This window comes from Manis pentadactyla, chromosome 12 (assembly GCF_030020395.1).
Source record: "Manis pentadactyla isolate mManPen7 chromosome 12, mManPen7.hap1, whole genome shotgun sequence".
Taxonomy (NCBI): Eukaryota; Metazoa; Chordata; class Mammalia; order Pholidota; family Manidae; genus Manis; species Manis pentadactyla.
Genome location: NC_080030.1, coordinates 57,808,286 through 57,828,673, shown reverse-complemented (window position 1 = coordinate 57,828,673; position 20,388 = coordinate 57,808,286). Strand labels below are relative to the sequence as shown.

At 37.3% G+C, this 20,388-nt stretch overlaps 1 protein-coding gene and 1 non-coding gene across 2 annotated transcripts; both read right to left on the bottom strand.

The window, feature by feature from the left end:
- Window positions 1-3,441: 3,441 nt before the first annotated feature.
- Window positions 3,442-19,679, bottom strand: LOC118921765 (pantetheinase). The gene is made up of 7 exons (XM_036903770.2): window positions 19,413-19,679; window positions 17,975-18,105; window positions 12,014-12,206; window positions 11,039-11,330; window positions 10,275-10,636; window positions 6,175-6,345; window positions 3,442-5,151 (listed from the first exon to the last, which is right to left on the bottom strand). Exons 1-7 carry the CDS (start codon window positions 19,623-19,625, stop codon window positions 5,005-5,007), a joined length of 1,509 nt encoding a protein of 502 aa, XP_036759665.2. The 5' UTR covers window positions 19,626-19,679; the 3' UTR covers window positions 3,442-5,004.
- Window positions 16,176-16,282, bottom strand: LOC118921826 (U6 spliceosomal RNA). Its single transcript, XR_005028524.1, has one exon. It is a non-coding gene; the product is annotated as a U6 spliceosomal RNA (small nuclear RNA).
- Window positions 19,680-20,388: the final 709 nt, after the last annotated feature.

Here is a 20,388-nt window from a genome sequence, read left to right as displayed (position 1 = left end):
AGAATTATGTGCAGAATCCCATCAGTCCATGTCAGCTGCCCTCAGCAAGCCAGCAGACAGTCTTAGTGATCCTGACACCATTTAGGTCCCTGTGGGGTCTGAGCCAGATCCCTGGAGAACAAGCCAGGCACATTTCCCCACAGTGTGGCATTTTTGAGGGTTGGGTTTTGATGAGAGGGCATAGTTTGTTTCTTGTATGATAACACTATCCGTGTCACCAGGGTGTTTGTGTGCTTATGAATGAGCAAGCACATGTTAAAAACCTTCCTCTTTTAGTTAAAAAAAAATAAAAGTGCCATGACCGTATAGAATTATGGAAAACTGTTGGTGCTTCTCTCCTTTCTGTATCCTCCGCTTTCAGCATTGTTTCATGTTAGATCTTCTCCAGACTGCTTTCCATGCAGCTTTGGAAAAATAGTAGATCTCATTTTTTGAGAGTGCAAGCTTTTGTTTATGTTTATTCTTTAAGTTACCATCATAAGAATGGTATGCAAAATACAACACTGCCAAACTATTAACTCATAGGTTGCTTTCTTCATGTTTTGTTTTGGTGACAATTATCTTCATATTTAAAGTATTATTTAGATATATTAAGTCCTATATTTACTTACTATTTTAACTACTAGGTTTCACTTTAACTATGCCAACTCCAGATAGGTGAACATAGAATTTATTAGAACACAGGTTTGATTTTGCACCATCTGTACTTAAAGCACCTGTCCTATTGTACATAAGAGCATGCAGCCTAAGTATTGTAGTGGATGTCAGATATTTTCCCCATCTAAGAATATTACTGTGTTTTCAAAAACAAAAATGAAGGTCTTGCATCTAAACATGCTCAAGAACATTCACAGGGTAAAGAATCAGAGGACATGTGAGGAATGAAGGGTTAATTTTCAGTATCAGGGCCAAATATATGTTTCAGAACAGCTTTGACATTGACATGACTTCCTACTTGACTTTTTCCATTCTTCTTGATATCCAAAACACTTAAATAATTTAATTTTCCACTTGTTTAATATATATTTTTATAAATTATTAGAAAAGTTGTTGTGATTTTTAAAAAAGCATTTAAGTAATGATTTATGCATGAATGATCCTGGAACTTATGCTGTATATTCTGAATTATTTTTAATGTATATTTCTTTATAACATAGACTTCTGAAAAGTGAGTGTCAAAGTCACAGGTGTATATCAAAAGGAGATGGCATTGCCACAAAACTAGTTAATCCAGCCAATTTAAATTTTACTACAGACCAGCAGTAGAGATTATTAAATTATTTAGTCATTATTATACAAAGAAGTTGCAGAAAGTTTTTTGGCAAAATACTTTTCAGGTTTAAATACTAGAAATATATTTGGAAAGACATATTACATACGTGAAAAAGAAAAGGGAAATGTTTAAAAATTATGTAGCAAATATATACATATGTAAATATAAATATATATACTGTGATAGCCAACATCCAAGAAGATCTACAATGGTCCTCACCTCCTGGAAGTCCTACTTTTGTGTGATTCTCTCCCACATTGTGCCACTGTTGGTCTGTGTGACAGATAACATGGGGCAGAAGTGATAACACTTTCAAGATTAGGTTATAAAAAACTGAGGCTTCCATACTAGGCTCTCTCTCTCTCTCTTTTTCTTTATCTTTATCTCTATCATCTCTCTCTCTATCTCTATCTCTATCTCTATCTCTTCCATCACGCACTCAGGAGAAGCCAGCTGTCTTTTGGTGAAAACTTTCAAGCCATCTATGGAGAGTTCCATGCCTTTAGCCAACTCCCAACAAAGAACTGAGGCCTGACAAAAACCATATGAGTGAGCTTAGAAGCAGAGCGTCCTGACCCAAGAACCTTGGATGACGGCAGCCCTTGTCACAGATTAATTACAATTTGAAGACAGACCTTGAGCCAGAAAATCCAGCTAAACCACTCCCAGGTCCTGACACTCAGAAACTTTATGAGATAATAGACACTTGTTTTAAGCTGTTAAACTTGGGGGTAATTTGTTATGTCACAATGGATAACTAATATATTTGTCAAAATTGAACTGAAAAGCATTTAGGGTTTTTTGAAGCCTTTAATATTTTAAGCTTAGCCTATTACTGATATATCCTCATGTTTTCTGCTTTGGATTAAAATTGTGTGGCAGTATTGAGGCTTGCCATGATAATTCCTGTTCCTAAATACATAAGGAGCTTTTTTTTCTAATAAGTCTTTTTTTTTTAAATCAGTTAATGTTACCCAAAAGCATAAGATAAATTTTACTCCAATATTTATCAGATGATACAGTATTTTTTTATAAAAAGCATCTGCCACAAGATGTTTATTTCCAAATGTTGTATTGCTAGTATGGCTCACTGCTCTCATTTGCAAAAGGGTATGTTTTGGTCAGTGTGAGGTTGATATTGGGGCTACATGGATAGTCCATCATTGATAAATATTTTGACTTAAAAGATTTTCTTTATTTCACTAAGTTGTATAATGTCAAGAGATTTTGCTATTACTGAAAAAAACATTTAATACCAGATTAATTACATAATTTCATTGATGTTAACTCCAGAGGATTTTCAATGATCTGATGGTTTCACCATCAGTTCATCAGCAATGCTTCTCTAAGAGTTGAATTTTGAGAAGCCAGACTAACTCCCTATTAACCATTTTGCTCAATTGTCAATTTATGGTGGAAAATGGAGGGGGAAGAGGACTGGAATTTATATTAGTTTGCTAGGGCTGCCATAAGAAAGTATCACACACTGGAATACCAAAATTTTATTTTCTCATGATTCTAGAGGCCAGACGTCCAAATCAATGTGTCAGCAGGGTTGATTTCTTCTGAGGGCCTCACTCCTTGGCTTGTAAATGGCCATGTTCTCTGTCTTCACATGGTCTCCTCTTTGTGCATGTCCACAACCTAATCTCCTCTTCTTATAAACACCCCAGTCATATAGGGTTGGGCCACCTTAATGAGCTCATTGTACCGCCAAAGACCCTATCGCCAAATACAGTCACATTCTGAGCCATGGAGTTAGGGCTTCAGCATATGATTTTGGGGGGATAAAATTCAGCCCATAGGAAAACTAAAATGTATTGTTTGAGAAAATAAAAGAGCAAATAAATAAAATAATTGGAACTCTTAAACAGAACTAAATAAGAGATATGTGTTATAATAAAAGTGGTAAAACATTCAGACTTAATAGGTAACAAGGCTCGGAAACTATATAAGAAACAATATAAGAAATACTAGTAGAAGAATAATCATGGATACTCTATAGGGAGCCTGAAGGTAGGGATCACTGCAGGCCATCCCAGAAGCTGGCTACCACAGTGAATGCGTGTGTGTGTGTGTGTGTGTTTCACATTGTCATGCAATGGATAATATAGAATATCTGTAAATGAGGAAGTATCAAAAACTGCTCTCTGGGCCATTCAAACTCATCAAGGTATAAAAAGGTAGATTTAAAAGTTTATTTGTTCATTGGTCTTTCTTGGAATTGGGATATTTATATCAAACAAGCATCACAGATGTTCTATTCAAAATAAAGAAAATTACAATTAAAGAGTGCAACAAAACTATTGTAAAATCACATATATGCATTAAAGAAATCTGTAATGAATAATTTCAGAGTTGGGTATGGATGCAGTAAAAACCATTTTTTAAAAAGTAAATTCACTGCTGCAATGTTGAATTTCAAGAAAAATCATTAGAAGACAAGCTGGTAAGTTTTTCTCAGGGGAAAATATCAAACAGTACATTAATTTGAGCAGTTCTTGGTTGATCTCTAGGAAATTTTTGAAAAATAATACTAACATGATTTTTCTGAGGAATTTTAGAGCATAACCAAATTTAGCAAAAGATGTGGTACCTTGGATGGAAGAATTCTAAGACACTCAAGGGTAATTTGCTCACTGACTCACATTAAACATTTCAGTACTAAATCAATACTAAAACATTGTTATTTAATACATCAGAGTAGAAGTCAGCAAACATTTTCTGTAAAGGGCCAGGTATAAATATTGTTAGCTTTTCTGACCATATGGTCTATGTCACAACTACTCAACTTCACCATTGTGTCATGTAAACAACCATCAACAGTATCTAAATAAATAAGCATGGTTGTGTTCAATAAAGCTTTAGGTGTGGAGACTAACTTCTGAATTTCAAATGATTTCCATGTGTCACAAAATCTTATTTTTTTTTGTAGTTTCTTTTCTAATCATTTAGAAGCATAAAAGCCTTTCTTAGCTCACAGGCCACACAAAAATATGTAACAGACCAGATGACAGGTAAATGTCTGCTTTAGAGCCACCCTGCTAATATGCTTATAGACTGACAAGATCATCAAAGCATGAAATAGGCAGTTAATCATGACTGAAAACACACCAAAGATGTGAAGGCCTGGAACAGCTTCCTATGTAAGCCCAGCTTTCTTTTAGGATAGAAGGCACGAGACATCAAGGCAAAGCCAATGAGCTTATGTTGAATTCACTGTAATTGAAATATGGAGGGTGGCTGAACTTTTGGAAATAAACATACTTTAAATAATCAGAGGTGATATAATTGTAGCAATAAATACATCATGAGTAGTTTTACTGTGACAGTCATATGTATACATGATATATTTGTGACTGTAATGCTAACACACATACAGTGCTTCCCATACACTAGGAACATGTCCAAGCACATTAAATGTATTCACTTATTTAATTCTCACCAAAAAAACACAAAAAACAACACCCTAAAAGGTGGGCACAGTTGTTATTCTCACTTTACAAATTTTACCTTTCAACATTTTATCACTATTTATTTGGCTTATGTTACCTAATGTGTGTGTATATTAATGTATTATTAGTAATTCATTTATAAGAGAGACCACAACCACTGTTATCAAAAGCCCAGGCCTATCCTTTTCTCATTCATTATTTCTTTAATTTTCCAAGGTAAAAGAAAGGACATGCAAATATTCTACCAACTTAATGAGTGCACAATAGGAGTTAAAACTAAGAGCTAACTCTTGGTGCTTGTTCTGTGGAGCCTGAGGAAGCATTCAACATGGAGTCCTTCTCATACAACCTCCCAAACAGAGTCACTGTCAAGATGGGTCCAGACAGGGGCTTCAGGCTAAACAGGCGCCCATCCCTTGACACCTAATTCAAACACAGAGAAGTTGACCAGTTTCTCCTGTAAGTTATATAAGCCCATGACACTTTTTAAAATTCTGTACAAATTGATGAAGGAACAGTCAAAACAATGGCCAAGTTCTGTTCTATTAGGAATATGTGAAATGGTACAGAGTACCAGAAAGAAACAGAGGTATGGAACTGGCACTGATTCATTTAGTACTGAACTGCCTGTAATCAATTTCTTATAGTTTACTTATCTGAGGAGGCATCCCATGAGTTAATAATATAAAGCAATAGATGTGGGAGTATATAGGAGAGAAACTGAATCCTTTTCGATAACAGCCCTCCAAATGTCAGAAGGGATTGACTAAGGGGAGTTTGAGCTGAGCCTCTGCCATCTGTCACAACCTCTGTCACCTGTCACTCACTCAGCAAGGCTCCCACTCTGCTCCTTGTCCCCAGCTCCCCACAGTAGCTGTTTCTATAAGGGAAGGAGAGCAGACCTGAAGGGAAAGGCAGTAGAACATGGCTGAGCAGAGCTACTACAATAAGGAAATATTTCTGGCCTTTAAAAAAAAGTTTTTGCTTTCTTGCCAAGATCAGCCGCTGTCAGATTCTCTTTCCCCAACTTGTCCTTCTCTTCTTTTCTCCTGTGGCCACACAGGGACTCCACCCACACAAGAGGAATTCCTTTTCACCTCCCCAGGCTATCACTGCCTGGTGATGGGAAGGGGTTTCCTCTGGTGGGCCTGGTCCTGAAACTCTTCCTGAGTCTTCCTTCTACCCACTGGACCTTAACCGGCCCAGCCTCCTTCTGAGACTCCCACTGTAATGTATTTCTTTATCCTCAAGGACACACTAATTATTATACTAAAATTTTCCAGACAAGGAATTCAACCTGCTCGCTGTTCTTCACAACCCCTCAGGACAATATTACCTTTTCCACATGGAGATTTGTACGGTATTTGTAAGCACTTGGGTAGGTTTTGTACTAAAGGTATCCTTTCTCTTACATGAAGTGAGTCATCAGTATTAAGCAAACATTACCTGAACTTCTCCAGCTGCAAGCTGAATTTCACTTAGCAATACCTCGGGGAAGACATACTGGGTTCCAAAGGTACCACTGAGGGAAAACATTTCAAACTTGGTGGAGGCAGTTGCAACGGAGTCCCCACAGGTGTGTAAGTCCGTCGTTTTGCACTTCAGCAGAGTACAAATCTAGGAAAGTAAATACAAGCCAACAAGTCTATAAAAAGCCAAAGAACACACTCTCCTGACCTAGCAAAAATGGCTATGCCTCTTTGTTTGATAAGACAATGTTATTTCCTCTTTAGATTAATCAAGTTCATTGCTGAATAGCTAAAGCAACTAGTAATAAAAGTAAAGGACTTCAGACCACAGTGTTTTCGGCAATTCAGTGCTGAATAACTTATAAACTAAGTAAAGAAACCATCAGACCCTTGGTTTGTAGCCATGAAAAACTCTACCCTCACTGTTCCCAAGTTAGTGACGCTTTTAATAAACAAGAGTGTTTCAATTTTTAAAAAAGATTTAAGTTAGATGTTAGTTTTATCTCTATCTTATTACATATTTCACTTAAAGAAAGAGCCTTAAGGTTGTAATGAACCCAAGAGCTGATCTAGAGGCAACCCCTGTGATCTGAAAAAGTCACGTCATATCCGAACATGAACTGAAACCGTTCTCACTCTATTACGTGGTTATACTATACGACACTATACTGCATAATTATTTGAATGTAAAATCTGAGTATATGAATCCTCTCATCATGCAGATCCGAAGTCCACAAAAGGAAGAACGGTATTTGTTTAACTCTGTACTCTATCTTCCAAGTCTCATTCTGAGCCACCTCCTTTCCTTGCCTGACTAGAGCAGAGGCCTCTAACTAGTCTCCCTACTTCCTCTTTGGAGGTTGGGGAGCAAGCACACGTGGGCGGGTGCGTTAAGATGCAAACTCAACTTTCAGGTCAAGGTAGAATGAATACATGCTTCAATTTGTTCCCTTTAAATCTTGCTAAAACATTAGTTTTTTTTGAAGATATACACCCAAAGGAGAGGAGAACAAGAAGAAAGACCACTGCGCAATTTGAAAGCCCGCATGTTGATACAAAAGTAACTGGTTTAGCAGATCGAAGAAAGCCGAGTCCTAAAGTGACAGAGAGGAAAACCAAAAATAACGCGATCTATTCTGCAGAATCCTCATCTCTGGGAGCAGTAGGTACCTCAGGAGCTGATAAACTTGTGGTGGCTAAAGTGAGGAAAACTGGTGGGATGTTGTAAAGAATGCCTCTGATACTGAGTCCCCCACCGTGGGTGGGCAACTGCCCTTCCCTTATTCCAGTAAAATAAGGGGCATTTATTTCCAGAGAGGGTAAAGAAGATAATGTTTATATGCAGGTTTTGAAAGACATAGTTGAAGGGGATTACAGGAACCAACCATACTTAATGTTGAAAGGCTTTTATCCTTCAGGAATAAGGTTGCCAGATAAATAAGAGGGCAGGAGTCCCAGTTAAATTTGCTGTCTAGATAAATTTAAAGTACTAAAATCTACTTTTAGTATAAGTATGTTCCAAATATGCATGGGACATACTTATATTTTTTACAGTATTTGTTGTTTATCTGAACTTTGAATTTACCAGAGTATTCTGAATTTTTTATTTGCTAAATTAGGCAACACTATTCAGAGGAAGGATTAGAAGAATTTCAAAACCTGGGAAACCTAATCATCACAAGAGGAAATCTCTAAATACGCTCACCTCAGTGATTACTTCAAAGAAAAGGTCCAGCCAGGTCACCCTGATGTGGAGCTTAATTTTGTCAAGTATCACCCACATAGCCTTTCAATCAGTTTTAGGTAATGCTATAATTAGTTAGAGATTAAACTATCATCTAACTTAAATCTTTGAAAATAATTTAAACCCTCTTGATTGTGTGTGGTGTGTGTGTGTGTGTGTGTACATATATATATATATATATGATACTGAGTCCCCCATATATATAAAGCAGGCAAAGGAAACTTGAAGGAAAAAGAGGCTATTCAAGGGAAAGAAACTTTGAGAAAAAATAATTCCTTAATAGCCTCAGAGACATAAAGGACTGTATCCATGAAACAAAGCAAAAAAATATGTCTTGAAAATGAAAACCATCTAAGCAAAAATGAAAGATTCGGTGCGTCACGTTCACCCAGCCACTCTTACCAGAAACCTGGCACATTCTAGACCTTTGATTCTACTTTCTTGTTCTACATTAGCCACCGAGTTCAGCTTTCTAACTATTTCTTGACTCGGTACCCTGCTTTTATTCCTGCTAGCAATAATCACAGTGCAGGTCCTCACAGGACTGTTGCAATCATCTAACGTCCTTTTGCCCTTAGCCCCACCATCCACAGTACAGCCAAAGTGATCTACCCAGAAGCAGATTGGATCACACCATTCCTTTACTGAACACCTTCCAACAGAAGACTATCACTGACAGAAAAACATCCAAATCTTAGGAATGACTGATAAGGTCTTGCAGGATATGGTCCTGCCTCCAGGCTCCTTCCACTAACCCTTGCTTCTTATGTGATGCTCAGTAACACTGGACTGCTTGTTTCCCCCACACACACCTTGCTCTTTGACACATCCAGCTCCCCTATAATTCCCTCCTACTCTTTTACGCTTGGATAACAATATAAGCCCATACATCATGTCTCCAGAAATTTCTCTGGATCCTCAAATTAGGCTGGGTACAGCCCCCTAGTATTCCTACAGCAAAATGTGCATTCTATGTTCTATCACATGCCAACCTGTACTGATATTATCTGTTCATCCATCTTTCTCCCCTTCTGGATTCGTCAAGAAGAGGGTCTGTACTTACTCATCTCATACAGTTATTAGCACTGAATATATACCTGGTATGTAGTGGGCACTCCATAAAACTTTATCAAAATAGACAGGCATTGGTAGAGCGCTTATCATATAGCAAAAAACATTGCACGGTGGGTGTAGTTCCAGCACTGCAAGGGCTTTCAGTCTCTAAAAAGTATGTACATAATTTGACATGATATGTGTTTGATAAAGTTTAGCATAGGACGGCTGGGGGTACATAAAAGAGGACCCAAACTCCCTGGGAAGGTAGAAGTCATGCTACAGAAGTGTCAGAGCAGCCTTCTTGGTGAAGATAGCATCTGAAAAGCTTTGTGAGCATTGGGTAGGCAGGGCCCTCATAGAGGGAACAGCCTTGCAAACATCCCGAGGGGCTGCAGATGCTGGCACACTGGAGGTGGGGAAATGTTTCCATATGACAGGAGGCCAGGGCACACGGGAATGGAAGTGAGAGAAGAGGCTAGAGAGTAGGACAAAGCACATTTCAAGGTATTCGGAATCATTTGGTTAAGGAATTTAATTTACCAATTAGAAAACAGTGAGAAATTTTATGCCAAAGAGTGAAATAATCAGCAACGCTTTTAGTGATTTCTGTAATTATGGTGTAGGGAATAGATTGGATGATGCTGAAACTGTCAACAGGAAGTCCTGTTAGTAGGATGATGCAATAATCTGGGTGAAATAAAATGCTGGCCAGAAAAAGGAAGAGAAGAGAGGAGCATAGCAGCTGCTGCTTCTCAGGGGTTCCATCTCACCAGACTACAGTAGCTCCTCCTTTAATGTTAGGGCTGTGGGTTGTCTACATCTTTGCAGCAATAAATTTTTCTACTGTACATCTCAGAGGCCAACTCTATGTCTCCAGGACATACTTAATGTCAAGCTCTTTATAAAGCTAGATAGGCATTAGTGAACACAGAGAAAATGCCCAAGTTTGTTCAGGCAGGAAATATCAGAGGTTAGTTAGCCATTAAGATTATCTGTAATTTTATTATTACATCATTTTAAAGACTGGTACTGCAAATAAATGTTTTGCTATTTTCCAACCAGTTTAAAATTGGACTGACATCTAGGCTTCCAAGTTTTAATAAATAAAAATAAATAAATTTAAATTTCAAATAAGCATCAAAATTTTTAATACATGTATATCCCCTAAAGTGGTATATATTTATAATAAAAATGATTCATTGTTTATCTGAAGTCCAAATTTAATACAGCATCTGTATTTTATCTGGAAACTCCCCCTCCATGAAAGTAATCATTACCTGTAAATAATACCTCCCTTCTACAGTATGTAGTCCGTCAAATGCCCCTAGGGCATAAACTTCATCTGATCTCTTCTCAACCATCTTGTAGCTTAGATGACAGCAGAGATCTTTCTGACAAACTGTGTAGTTTCCAGTGACTCCTGTAAGCTCCAAGAAGGTGAATTCATCAAAAAAGACAGTGCCCTTAAATTCCTGGTTTCCTGTTGAGGGTGCTTCTATGCCACTGGCATAAGAATTCCAATTTACCCCTGCAGCGTGGCACGGGTGGGCATCCAGTTGTGAGAGAAGGAGCTTTCCCTCCTTTGTCATCATATCATAAGTGAATTCTCTTGGAGAATCAGGTGCATAGATGCCACTTCCTGGAGTTGATAAATTAGCAACAGTATTTGAAATAGGAAAGTGAAAGGCGATTGTAGAGTTGTCATTTTAAAATCATATTAACATGTCATTCCCTCTAAACTGTATATCTCTTTAATCTCAGTATAAAATATGTTTATAAGAACAGGTGGGAAAAATTCCATTAACACATGACATCAAGAATCTAAGAAGAGTTCCACATAAGTGGTCCATTTTGAAAAAAATAAAAAGAGCATACATTCAAGTGGAAGGAAACTATATCTACAAAGCAATTCAGGTTAAGATTGTTCTACAGCATTTTGCCAGCTAAATATGCAAAAATTAAGAGTTGAAAAAATAAGCTAGGAAAAAATTTTTTTTTGCTTTTCTGATTCAAACAATAAATCTTGGAGATTACATTTTACCTGTCATATTCATTGAGGGGTTATGTAAATTGGATGCCAGAAAATTGACCCCCATGCCCATAGCCCAAGCCGAGTGGAATTCAATAGCTGACAAATGTGGCAAAACATTCATCCAAGCTGTTGGGAAGAGGATGGTGTCCACGTGGAAGTCTTTCACCAGAGTAATGGCAGGATCCTGGAAGAGTATGTCGAAGCACGTGAAAATGCCGAACCTTCCAAAGGTGGTGTCGAAAGTCACAACCTCAGGCTCCTTGGGTACATTGAATTGCTCTTCACTCATGAAAAGGTTTTGCTGCAATAAACAGAAGATGAAGGGGGGAAAAATCTCTCTTAGCAAGTTGGTCATCACCATGTCTGGAAAGGTGCAAGCTCACATAAAGTAGACAGGGCCAGTTTCATCTATGACTGTCTTCACAGAGAAACAGTATGAGAGAATCAGAGATCACCACAACTGGTAGGATCCTTTGGTTAAATCTCCACATTATAGATTTGTACAAGGGAATCCTTATCTATTAAGATCTTCTTCAATCTTATAACACATAGTAGTAAAAGGGGTAACTTCCATTTGCCAGAACCATTTCCACTTAAATATTTTCTGTGGGCAAAGAACTTTTTTTGCTTCATTTTCTTCAAAACCAAGTCTACCTAGTAAAGAGTTTTTCATTCTAGCCTTGATCCAATGCCAGGACACTTTTTAAAAGGACAAGGTCCAAAAGACAACATTATATTTCTATGCAGGTAGCTTCTATTGATTCTCACACTTTCCCAGGAACACACTCCTGTGTTCTTACATGCACAGGAAATCTCTTGAGCCTCTTTTAGGTGCTTACCACAACTAATCATTACTTTCTATGCTTTGTGTCCATTCTACCTTTAAAGTATGCTTATTATTATCAATAACAGTGATTTCTGTTTCCTTCTTGTCCACTTTGTTTTAAGTATTCAATTATTAGAATATTTTCAAATTAATTCTACCTTATGGTAACGTGCCACCAGTTTTCCCTGAGAATCAAACACCACATCAGTGTTGTACTGGTAACGTCCATCAGGGGGACAACAAGGGTCACTGTCATTGCATGGCTTCTTGTCACCAATATTTGCCACGATGTAGATAGAGTTGTTCTTAGCCAAGCAGCTGAGTCTTTCTTGCACTGGGGTTTGGCCAAATCTAGTATGTGTGCATTGGAAGAGGGGGAAAAAAAACCAAGCTTAGCTTTTAGTGAAATTCAGAATGAGTTACCTGAACCTAGTATGTGATATATACAAAGACAAATTTTAAATAATGTAGATAGAAGGGAGGTATTAAAACAAGAAAAGACTTCAAAGGAAGTACACACTTGTGGGAATTTGGTTGTAGGAAACTCTTCTAGGATAAGATTCCATGCCATGTATTTTTTCTTTATAATACTTATCATCATCCATAATCATATATGTTCATCTAATAGTAAGTGTTCTATCTTATAGATATTATGAGGCAGAGGCACCCATCTCCTATTCACTGAACCCATACCTGATAGAAATAAGTCATTAAAAAATATTTCAGTGAATGAACAACTTGTAAATGGAGGACTCCAGGAAAATAGCAGAGAAGGAAGCACCAGGAATTCATCCCTCCTCCTAGATAACAATTGTACTGGCAGAATGTATCTGCCATAACTATTTGGAACACTGGAATCTATTTGATGGCATGTAACTTCCAGGGGAAGGCTTGGAGGGAAAATTTTATTTAGTTTCAGCCAATTTCAGCTCATAGCTTAGCAGTGGCTACTGATGCCCTGACTCCCAACTCCATGCAGGCAGCCATGCGGGGATTCCTGGAGCACCTTACAGGGATTTTGTGGGAGCAGGGTGGGGAATAAGAACCCTGCCCTCCAAATATCAGGTTTCTGTGTTCTGATCACTGATAACTGCTTCTGAGCATAGAGGTGCAGATATGGGGAGGCAGCCATTGTTGCACCACCCCCACATCATTACAAGTCCTTACTCCTCTGGCTGAAGTGACTTCTAGGGGACATAAAAGGACCAGAGCCTTCTGTTACAGCACCCTTCACTTTTCTCCCTTTGGGAGGTAGACATTAAGGACTAGGACATACAAAAGCAATTACATATACGGGAGAATTTAGAAAGTCATGCACAAGTGCGGGGAAAGGCACAGACTAAGAAAAGACAAGAAAAGACTATAAGTTTGATAACTCAAGCCTACCCCCAGCTCAGAAACAGCCTACAACAACCCAAACAAACAAAAGACAGCAAATCCTGGGAAGGGAGGATAATTTGATTTCCAGAGTTTTCACATTATAAGGTTCAAATGTCCACTTATCAACAAATAATTATTAAGAACACAAATAAACAGGAAATTATGACCCATCCAAAAGAAATAAAATAATAAACCAAAAGAAACCATCTTGGAGAAAGACCAGATGGCATACTTACTGAGCAATAACTTTAAAAACAACTGTCTTATAGATGATCAAAGAACTAAAGGAAGACATGGAGAAAGTCAAGAAAATGATGGATGAACAATATGGAAATATTGAAAAGGAGATAGAAAACCTAAAAGAAATAAAAAAGAAATCATAGAGCTGAAAGTTACAATAACTGAAATGAAAATTCACTAAAGGGATTCAGAGACAAATTTAAGCAGTTAGAAGAAAGAATCAACAAACTTAAAAATAGTACAACTGAAATGGTCATGTCACAAGAGCAGAAAGAAAAAATATTGAAGAAAAGTGAATGGACTAAGGGACCTGTGGACACCATCAAGCAGACCAACATATACATGTAAGAGTCCCGGAAGAGAGAAAGGAACAGGGAGATTATTTGAAGTAATAATGTCCCCAAACTCCCCAAAGTCATGAATATAAAGGTCCAAGAAGCTCAGTGATCTGCAGGAAGGATGAATCAAAAAGACCCATACTAAGATACATTACAATAAAACTGTCAAAAGACAAAGACAAAACAAGAAGTTTGAAAGCAGCAAGAGGGAAGTGATTCCTAACATACAAAAGATCCCCAATTAGATTATTAGCAGTTTTTAATCTGACACTTTGGAGGACAGAAAGAAGTGGGCTGATATATTTAAAGTACTGAAATAAAAAACTGTCAACTAAGAATCCTATATCTGCAAAAGTGTCTTTCAAATGTGAGGAAGAACTTAAGATATTCTATGCTAAAAGCAGACAAAATAGACTTTAAATCAAAAAAAGATTATAAAATACAATAAGAAAATGATATATTAATATTAATACCCAGAATATATAGAGAATTCTTAAAATTCAACAGCAAGAACAACCTGATTCAAAAATGGGAACAAAAACTTGAATAGTCTTTCCTCCAAAGAATATATACAAGTGGCCAATAGGCACATGAAAAGATGTTCATCCTCACTAATCACTAGAGAAATGCAAATCGAAGGCACAATGAGATACTACTTCACACCCATTAGGATGGCTAAAAAATAAATAAATAAGTACTGGTGGGAATGTGGAGAAATTGGAACCCTTGGGCACTGTTAGTAAAAATATAAAGTGGTACAGCTACTGTGGAAACCAGTTTGATGGTTCCTCAAAAAATTAATAATAGAGCTACCGTATGACCCAGCAAATATACTTCTGGGTATTCTGTAGTGAAACCTTTTCCATGGTTTCACATCCATGATTTCATTTCCCTGCAATCAAGCATGGTCCAGCAGCAGATGATCCTCCTGATGTATCATTGGAAGGTCAATAGTAGCCTAATGTGGAGTCAAGATGTCTATGTCATTCACCTTACTTCATGTTATAGGCATTTTATCATCACACATCATCACATGAAGAGAGGTGAATATAGTACAATAAATTTTGAGAGAGAAATCATATTCACAAAACATTAATTACAGTTTATTGCTATAATTGTTCTATCTTATTATGAGTTATTGTTAATATCTTCCTGTACCTAACTTACAAATCATTGGTATGTGTAGGAAAAACACAGTGCATGTTGAGTCTGGTACTATCTGTGGATTCAGTCATCCAAGACCGGGGATCTGAGAATGTATCCCCCATGGATAAAGGAAGATTTCCAAAAATTTGTATATCCAAAAATAAATATTTCCAAAAAAACATGAAAGCAGGGTCTCAAAGACATGTTTGCACACTCATGCTCACAGCAACATTATTCACAATAGCTAAAAGGTAAAAACAGCTGAAGTGTCCATTGATCAATAAATGGAAAAGCTAAATGTGGTGTATACATACAATAGAGTATTATTCAGGCTTAAAAGGAAGGAAATTCTGATACATAAGATATATACAAAATAAGAGAACCACAAAAAGATATATACTGTACAACTCAACTTACATGAGGTACCTAGAGTATTCAAATTCATAGAGACAGAAAGTAGAATGATGGTTATCAGGGGCTTTGAGGGAGGGGAAAATGGGGAATTATTGTTTTTCCCTAGGTTTATTGAGATATAATTGATATATACCATGATGTAAGTGTAAGATGTAAAACGATGACTTGATACTTGTATATATTGAAAAATGTTTATCACAGTAAGATTAGTTAGCACATCTTCTACCTCACATAATTACCATTTTGTTGTTATGGTGGGAACATTTCTATTTAAATCTATTTGTCTATTTAAAAATAAATCTGTATTTGCTATTTAAAATCTATCCTCTTGGCAACTTTCAAGTTTCAATACAGTATTGCTAACTGTAGACATCAGGCTGTACATTAGATCTCTGAAACTATTCCTGTTACAATGGGAAGTTTGTTCCTTTGATCAACATTTACTCTTCCCCAACCCCCAGCCCCTGGCAACCACTGTTCTCTCTGCTTCTATGAGTTCTGTATTTTTAGGTTCTACACATAAGTTAGATCATACAGTATTTGTCTTTCTCTGCCTGACATATTTCACTTAGCATAATGTCTTCAAGGTCATACATATTTTTGCAAATGGCAGAATTTCTTTCTCTGAATAATATCCCTTTAAATATATGTATATACAGGTTTCCCTGGTATCCTTTGTCTGATTCTATGAATTCATCTATTTCTTCTAAGTTGTCTGATTTGTTGGCATGTAATTGTTCATAGTAGTCTAATGAGCCTTTTTTTCTGTGGTGTCACTTGCAATGTCTCCTCTTCCAAGTCTCAAAACATAGAGCACGTCAGGAATTTGCATGGTGTCCTTATGCAGGAGCCATGCTGATCTTCTCTGTATTGTTCCAATTTTAGTGGATGTGCTGCCAAAGCCAGCACAAGAGGAGTTATTGTTTAATAGATTTTGAGTTTTGCTGGATGAAAAGAGATCTGGAGTGTATGATAGTGATGGTGGCACCACAATATAAATGTATTTAATACCACTGACTGTACATTTAAGAATGGTTAACACAGTAAATTTTATGTGTTGTATATTTTACCCCAGTAAAAAGGTGGTGGTAGGGGGAAGTAGGAAAGGAAAACCAGTTCAGAGAACTAATCAGTCTGGCTGGAACAGAAAAATCTTTAGGGAAGAAAAGGGAAATGAGTATTTAAAAGAAGAATTTGGGGTCATAGGAGATAAAGTTCTGCACAAAAGGCTAAGAAACCTATTCCAAGTTTAATAGACAATAAGGTACTAGCAAAGGTTTTGAGGACAGAAGTAACAAGATCTGAATTTCCTTAAGATTAATAGGGCATCAGAGTGCAGAGTGTACTCGAATGGTGACAGAGTAACATAGGGGAATTATTAAGAAGCCGTTGTAGTAATTCAGATTAGAGCCAACAAGGGTTGGCCTAGGGCAACCAATATGGAAAGATGGAAATGCTGAAACATTTGTTAATGCTTGATTTTTAAAAATTCTTTATCACATTACCAATAGCATTTCCCTTCAATAAGGTAGCTGGATGAGGCTAATGTATATGAAATTCTTAAAGTTTGAGGTGAGTGTCAATCCAGGAGGTGAGATACTAGAACCATGTAAGTAGTTTAAAATCAAGTCTAAAGAAAAATGAAGTGTGATTTTTTTATCACATTACCAATATCAATTTTAATTACATAAAGCAATTAAAATAAAATTTTGAAAAGTGGGACCTCAGAATATGCTACATATTCTCTATAGGCACAACTCTAAAATAATTAATGGTTAATACTAGGTTATTGAACAGCTGACGCTAAGAAAACTACTGAATGAATGAAAATTTGGTGCCATCAGCTGGCAACTGTCATGAAAGCTTTCTTTGACTATCAAATCTAGACAATTAGATCCACAAATTGATACCATTAATATACGCAAAGCTACAGCAATCATCTATAAAACATATCCATGATTCTTTTAGATGGTAAGATAATGTTTTGCTTATATTAAAGCTAATAGTGCAGTTTTCATCACACTTCATATTTCTTTAGACTTGATTTTAAACTACTTACATGGTTCTAGTATCTCACCTCCTGGATTGACACTCACCTCAGACTTTAAGAATTTCGTATACATTAGCCTCATCCAGCTACCTTATTGATGGGAAAAGAAAAGTTCTAACCCTAAAGTGACATATGATTCTATTTTGCTATTTTCCCACACAGTTTTCAAATTACAGACCCACATAGGGAAGCAATTTCCTCATTGCTGGGTGGAATCAGAAGACTAGAATTTAGATTTGGTGCTCCCCCACCCAACCAGTCTGTTACCCTAAGCAAGTTAATGCTGTCATCTCTCCAGAATTTGCTTCCTCAGTGGAGGCCTGCTCACATGGGATTTGATGATTTCTATGTTATCTTTAAGCACTGATTTCTATGATTTCCTAATTCATATTAGCTTCCCAAGTAAATGTATCCATGGGAGACGAAAAATAGTAAAGCAATCTTGAAACTTTAGGTCGATGGTTGATTATATGCAATGCCCTTCTACAAAGTTTTCCTAACTCAGGTGAGTTCATGTTCATGACAGAATTGTCCAAAGTCTGTTTCCTTACCTGTTGGGATTATTACAAGGGATCCAGTTCACCCGAGGGTCTGGGATATCCTCCAAGTATGGGTAAATAGATTCTCTGCTGAAGTTCCAGCCATAAATACCATCTTCTGGAGTCACAATAATATGTGCACCCTGTTAAAAATGTAGCCTAATTAAAATATTTCTCAAATACGCAAGCAATCCAAGAGGGGGACTGTGAGAGCAGAGGAGGAACTGGGAGGCTGAGGAGCAGCCATTCGCGCTTTTTGTCTTTTCTTTCTATCTTATTCCTTCGTTTAATATCTTTTTATACTTTATTTTCTCTGCCCAACCACTTTCATTTCTAATCCCAGTGTCATAATTTTTACACAACTTTTCATTCTTTCATAAACATGAAACTTTCCAGGCTACTCACAGTTTTGCCATCTGTTGCAGTTGTTAACTATAAACCCAGCTCTTCTGGAAAATACCCCCCTCCTTGAACTTTGGCCAATTGTTGTGCCTGAGTGTGTCTGGATTGATTTATAATTCAAATTTCCGGTCACTTCCTTGTCTTCTCCAGCTCTCCCTGCTCCATGTCCTGCAAACATGATTCCTGCTTCTCAAGAATGGAATCAGACAATAGTTCCTGGAAGCTGCCGAGCAAAGAGGTACAACCTGGGGTAACCTGGGTGCACCAGGGTGGGAGAGATGCCGTGAAAGCTGTGGTGCCCTTTATGAAAACAGTTAGACTAATGTGGAAGAAGAACCTCAGCATTCCTAATAACTTTTTACATTTTCATATGCATAAGAATGTATATGGATAGATATACGCTCTGCATATGTATTCATGACTTTCATTATACTTTGCATATCCCTCATCTATGGTGATCTATGAATATCTTATTCAAACCACATCCATTCAAATTGCACACTTAAACTTGACCTGTCATTCAACTCAAGAACTTAAAATGCATTAACATATATACTTCCATCTTGTAATTAAAATGAAGTATTAAGTATATAATACATACTGTTAAGTAATTTGCAACATCAATTTGTTTTGTTGTTATGAATTAACCTGTAAACTTGTACACTTTTAAGAGAACTAAAGTATCTCAACACTCTAATAAAGTGTATAAGTGTTCTAATGGCACCTGGACCCTGACTCATTTATCCCCCTCCTTCCATCCATTTGTACCAGAAAAGAGCAACAAAGTTGTTGAATTTACAGCAAGTTCCCCAAAGGTCTGCAGCCTCTTAATGATAAGCAAGCCATTATTTTCTTAACTTTGTTTCACTATTAGGGAAATGTAATAGTGCTCTTGCTCTAATAATTTTGAGAAAGAGGTAGGACTCCAATTGTAAAACAAAAATTCTTGGCTAGCTTAACACATATATTGTCCAAAAGTATAATGGATGGGACAGTGACCCTTTCTCCTACGTCCCTACCCCTTCGCTGCACACTCGAGAGATCGTACCTGTTTGGCTGCTGATGCGATTGCTCCCTCCAAAAGGTCCAGATTTTGGCTCATTAATGCCAATGCCTCTTCACGGGCCACTGGATGTAGAGGGGCACTAGGCAGTATCACTGCATGCTCATAAACAGCAGCAATGAAAGTATCCAGGGAGCTGGATTTTAAGACACAGGAAGCTGAAATTACCACAAAAGCCAGCAGCTGAGAAGCAGTCATGCTGAAGTCCAAAGACTGCTGAGTAACGGAGCAAGTCTTGATATTTATAGAGAGAGCACAATAAAATCATGTGGTTCACAGAACTTAGTACTTTAAAAGTAAATTACGAAATTCAACTTTCAGATAACATTATGGTTTCACTTACAGACACAGATCTACACAAGCTTGTGCAACAAATGAACCTGTCTGCAGAGATCTGTGTGGGTCAAATAAGGAAATGCAGGCATGCTCACTCGCTAACCACCAAATGCTGCATGTTTTAAGCAACAGAGATTTATTGTCTCACAGTTCTGGAGGCCAGATGTTTCAGGCAGGGGTGTCAGTCAGCAGAGTCAGTGGAGTTGGCTCCTCCAACGGCTGGGAGCGGGGAACTTTGGGCCTTGTCCCGTGTGCCTGGCTGCCTCCCTGTGTGTCTTCACAAGTCTTTTTTTTTCCTATGTGAGCATCTGAGTCCAAATTTCCCTTGTTTATAAGGACACCCATCATTGGATTTAGTACCTAACCTATTTCAGAATGACCTCATCTTAACTGATTTCTGGAATGATCCTGTTTCCAAAGGAGGTCACATTCTAAGGTATGGGAGGTTAGGACTTAAACATACAAATTTTTAAATTTCTTGTATTTTAGAACTTCAACACAGAGCAGTCTATGCAAACGATTTCAAGGATAAATAGCTTTACAATTTTGAAATCATTATTACAATCATGAGGTGAGCATTTGAGCTCCACACTTTATCCCCTTTAGTTTCCTCAAAACAGGGAAG

What these genes read in the sequence shown, in the direction of transcription:
- LOC118921765 (XM_036903770.2), bottom strand. Translation starts at nt 19,625, where the DNA reads ATGACTGCTTCTCAGCTGCTGGCTTTTGTGGTAATTTCAGCTTCCTGT. An exon ending in TGGTGGCACGTTACCATAAG is followed by an intron (nt 11,331 to 12,013) that starts GTAGAATTAATT and finishes TGTTTATTGCAG; the next exon opens with CAAAACCTTTTCATGAGTGA. An exon ending in AAGGGAGGTATTATTTACAG is followed by an intron (nt 6,346 to 10,274) that starts GTAATGATTACT and finishes TTACTTTCCTAG; the next exon opens with ATTTGTACTCTGCTGAAGTG.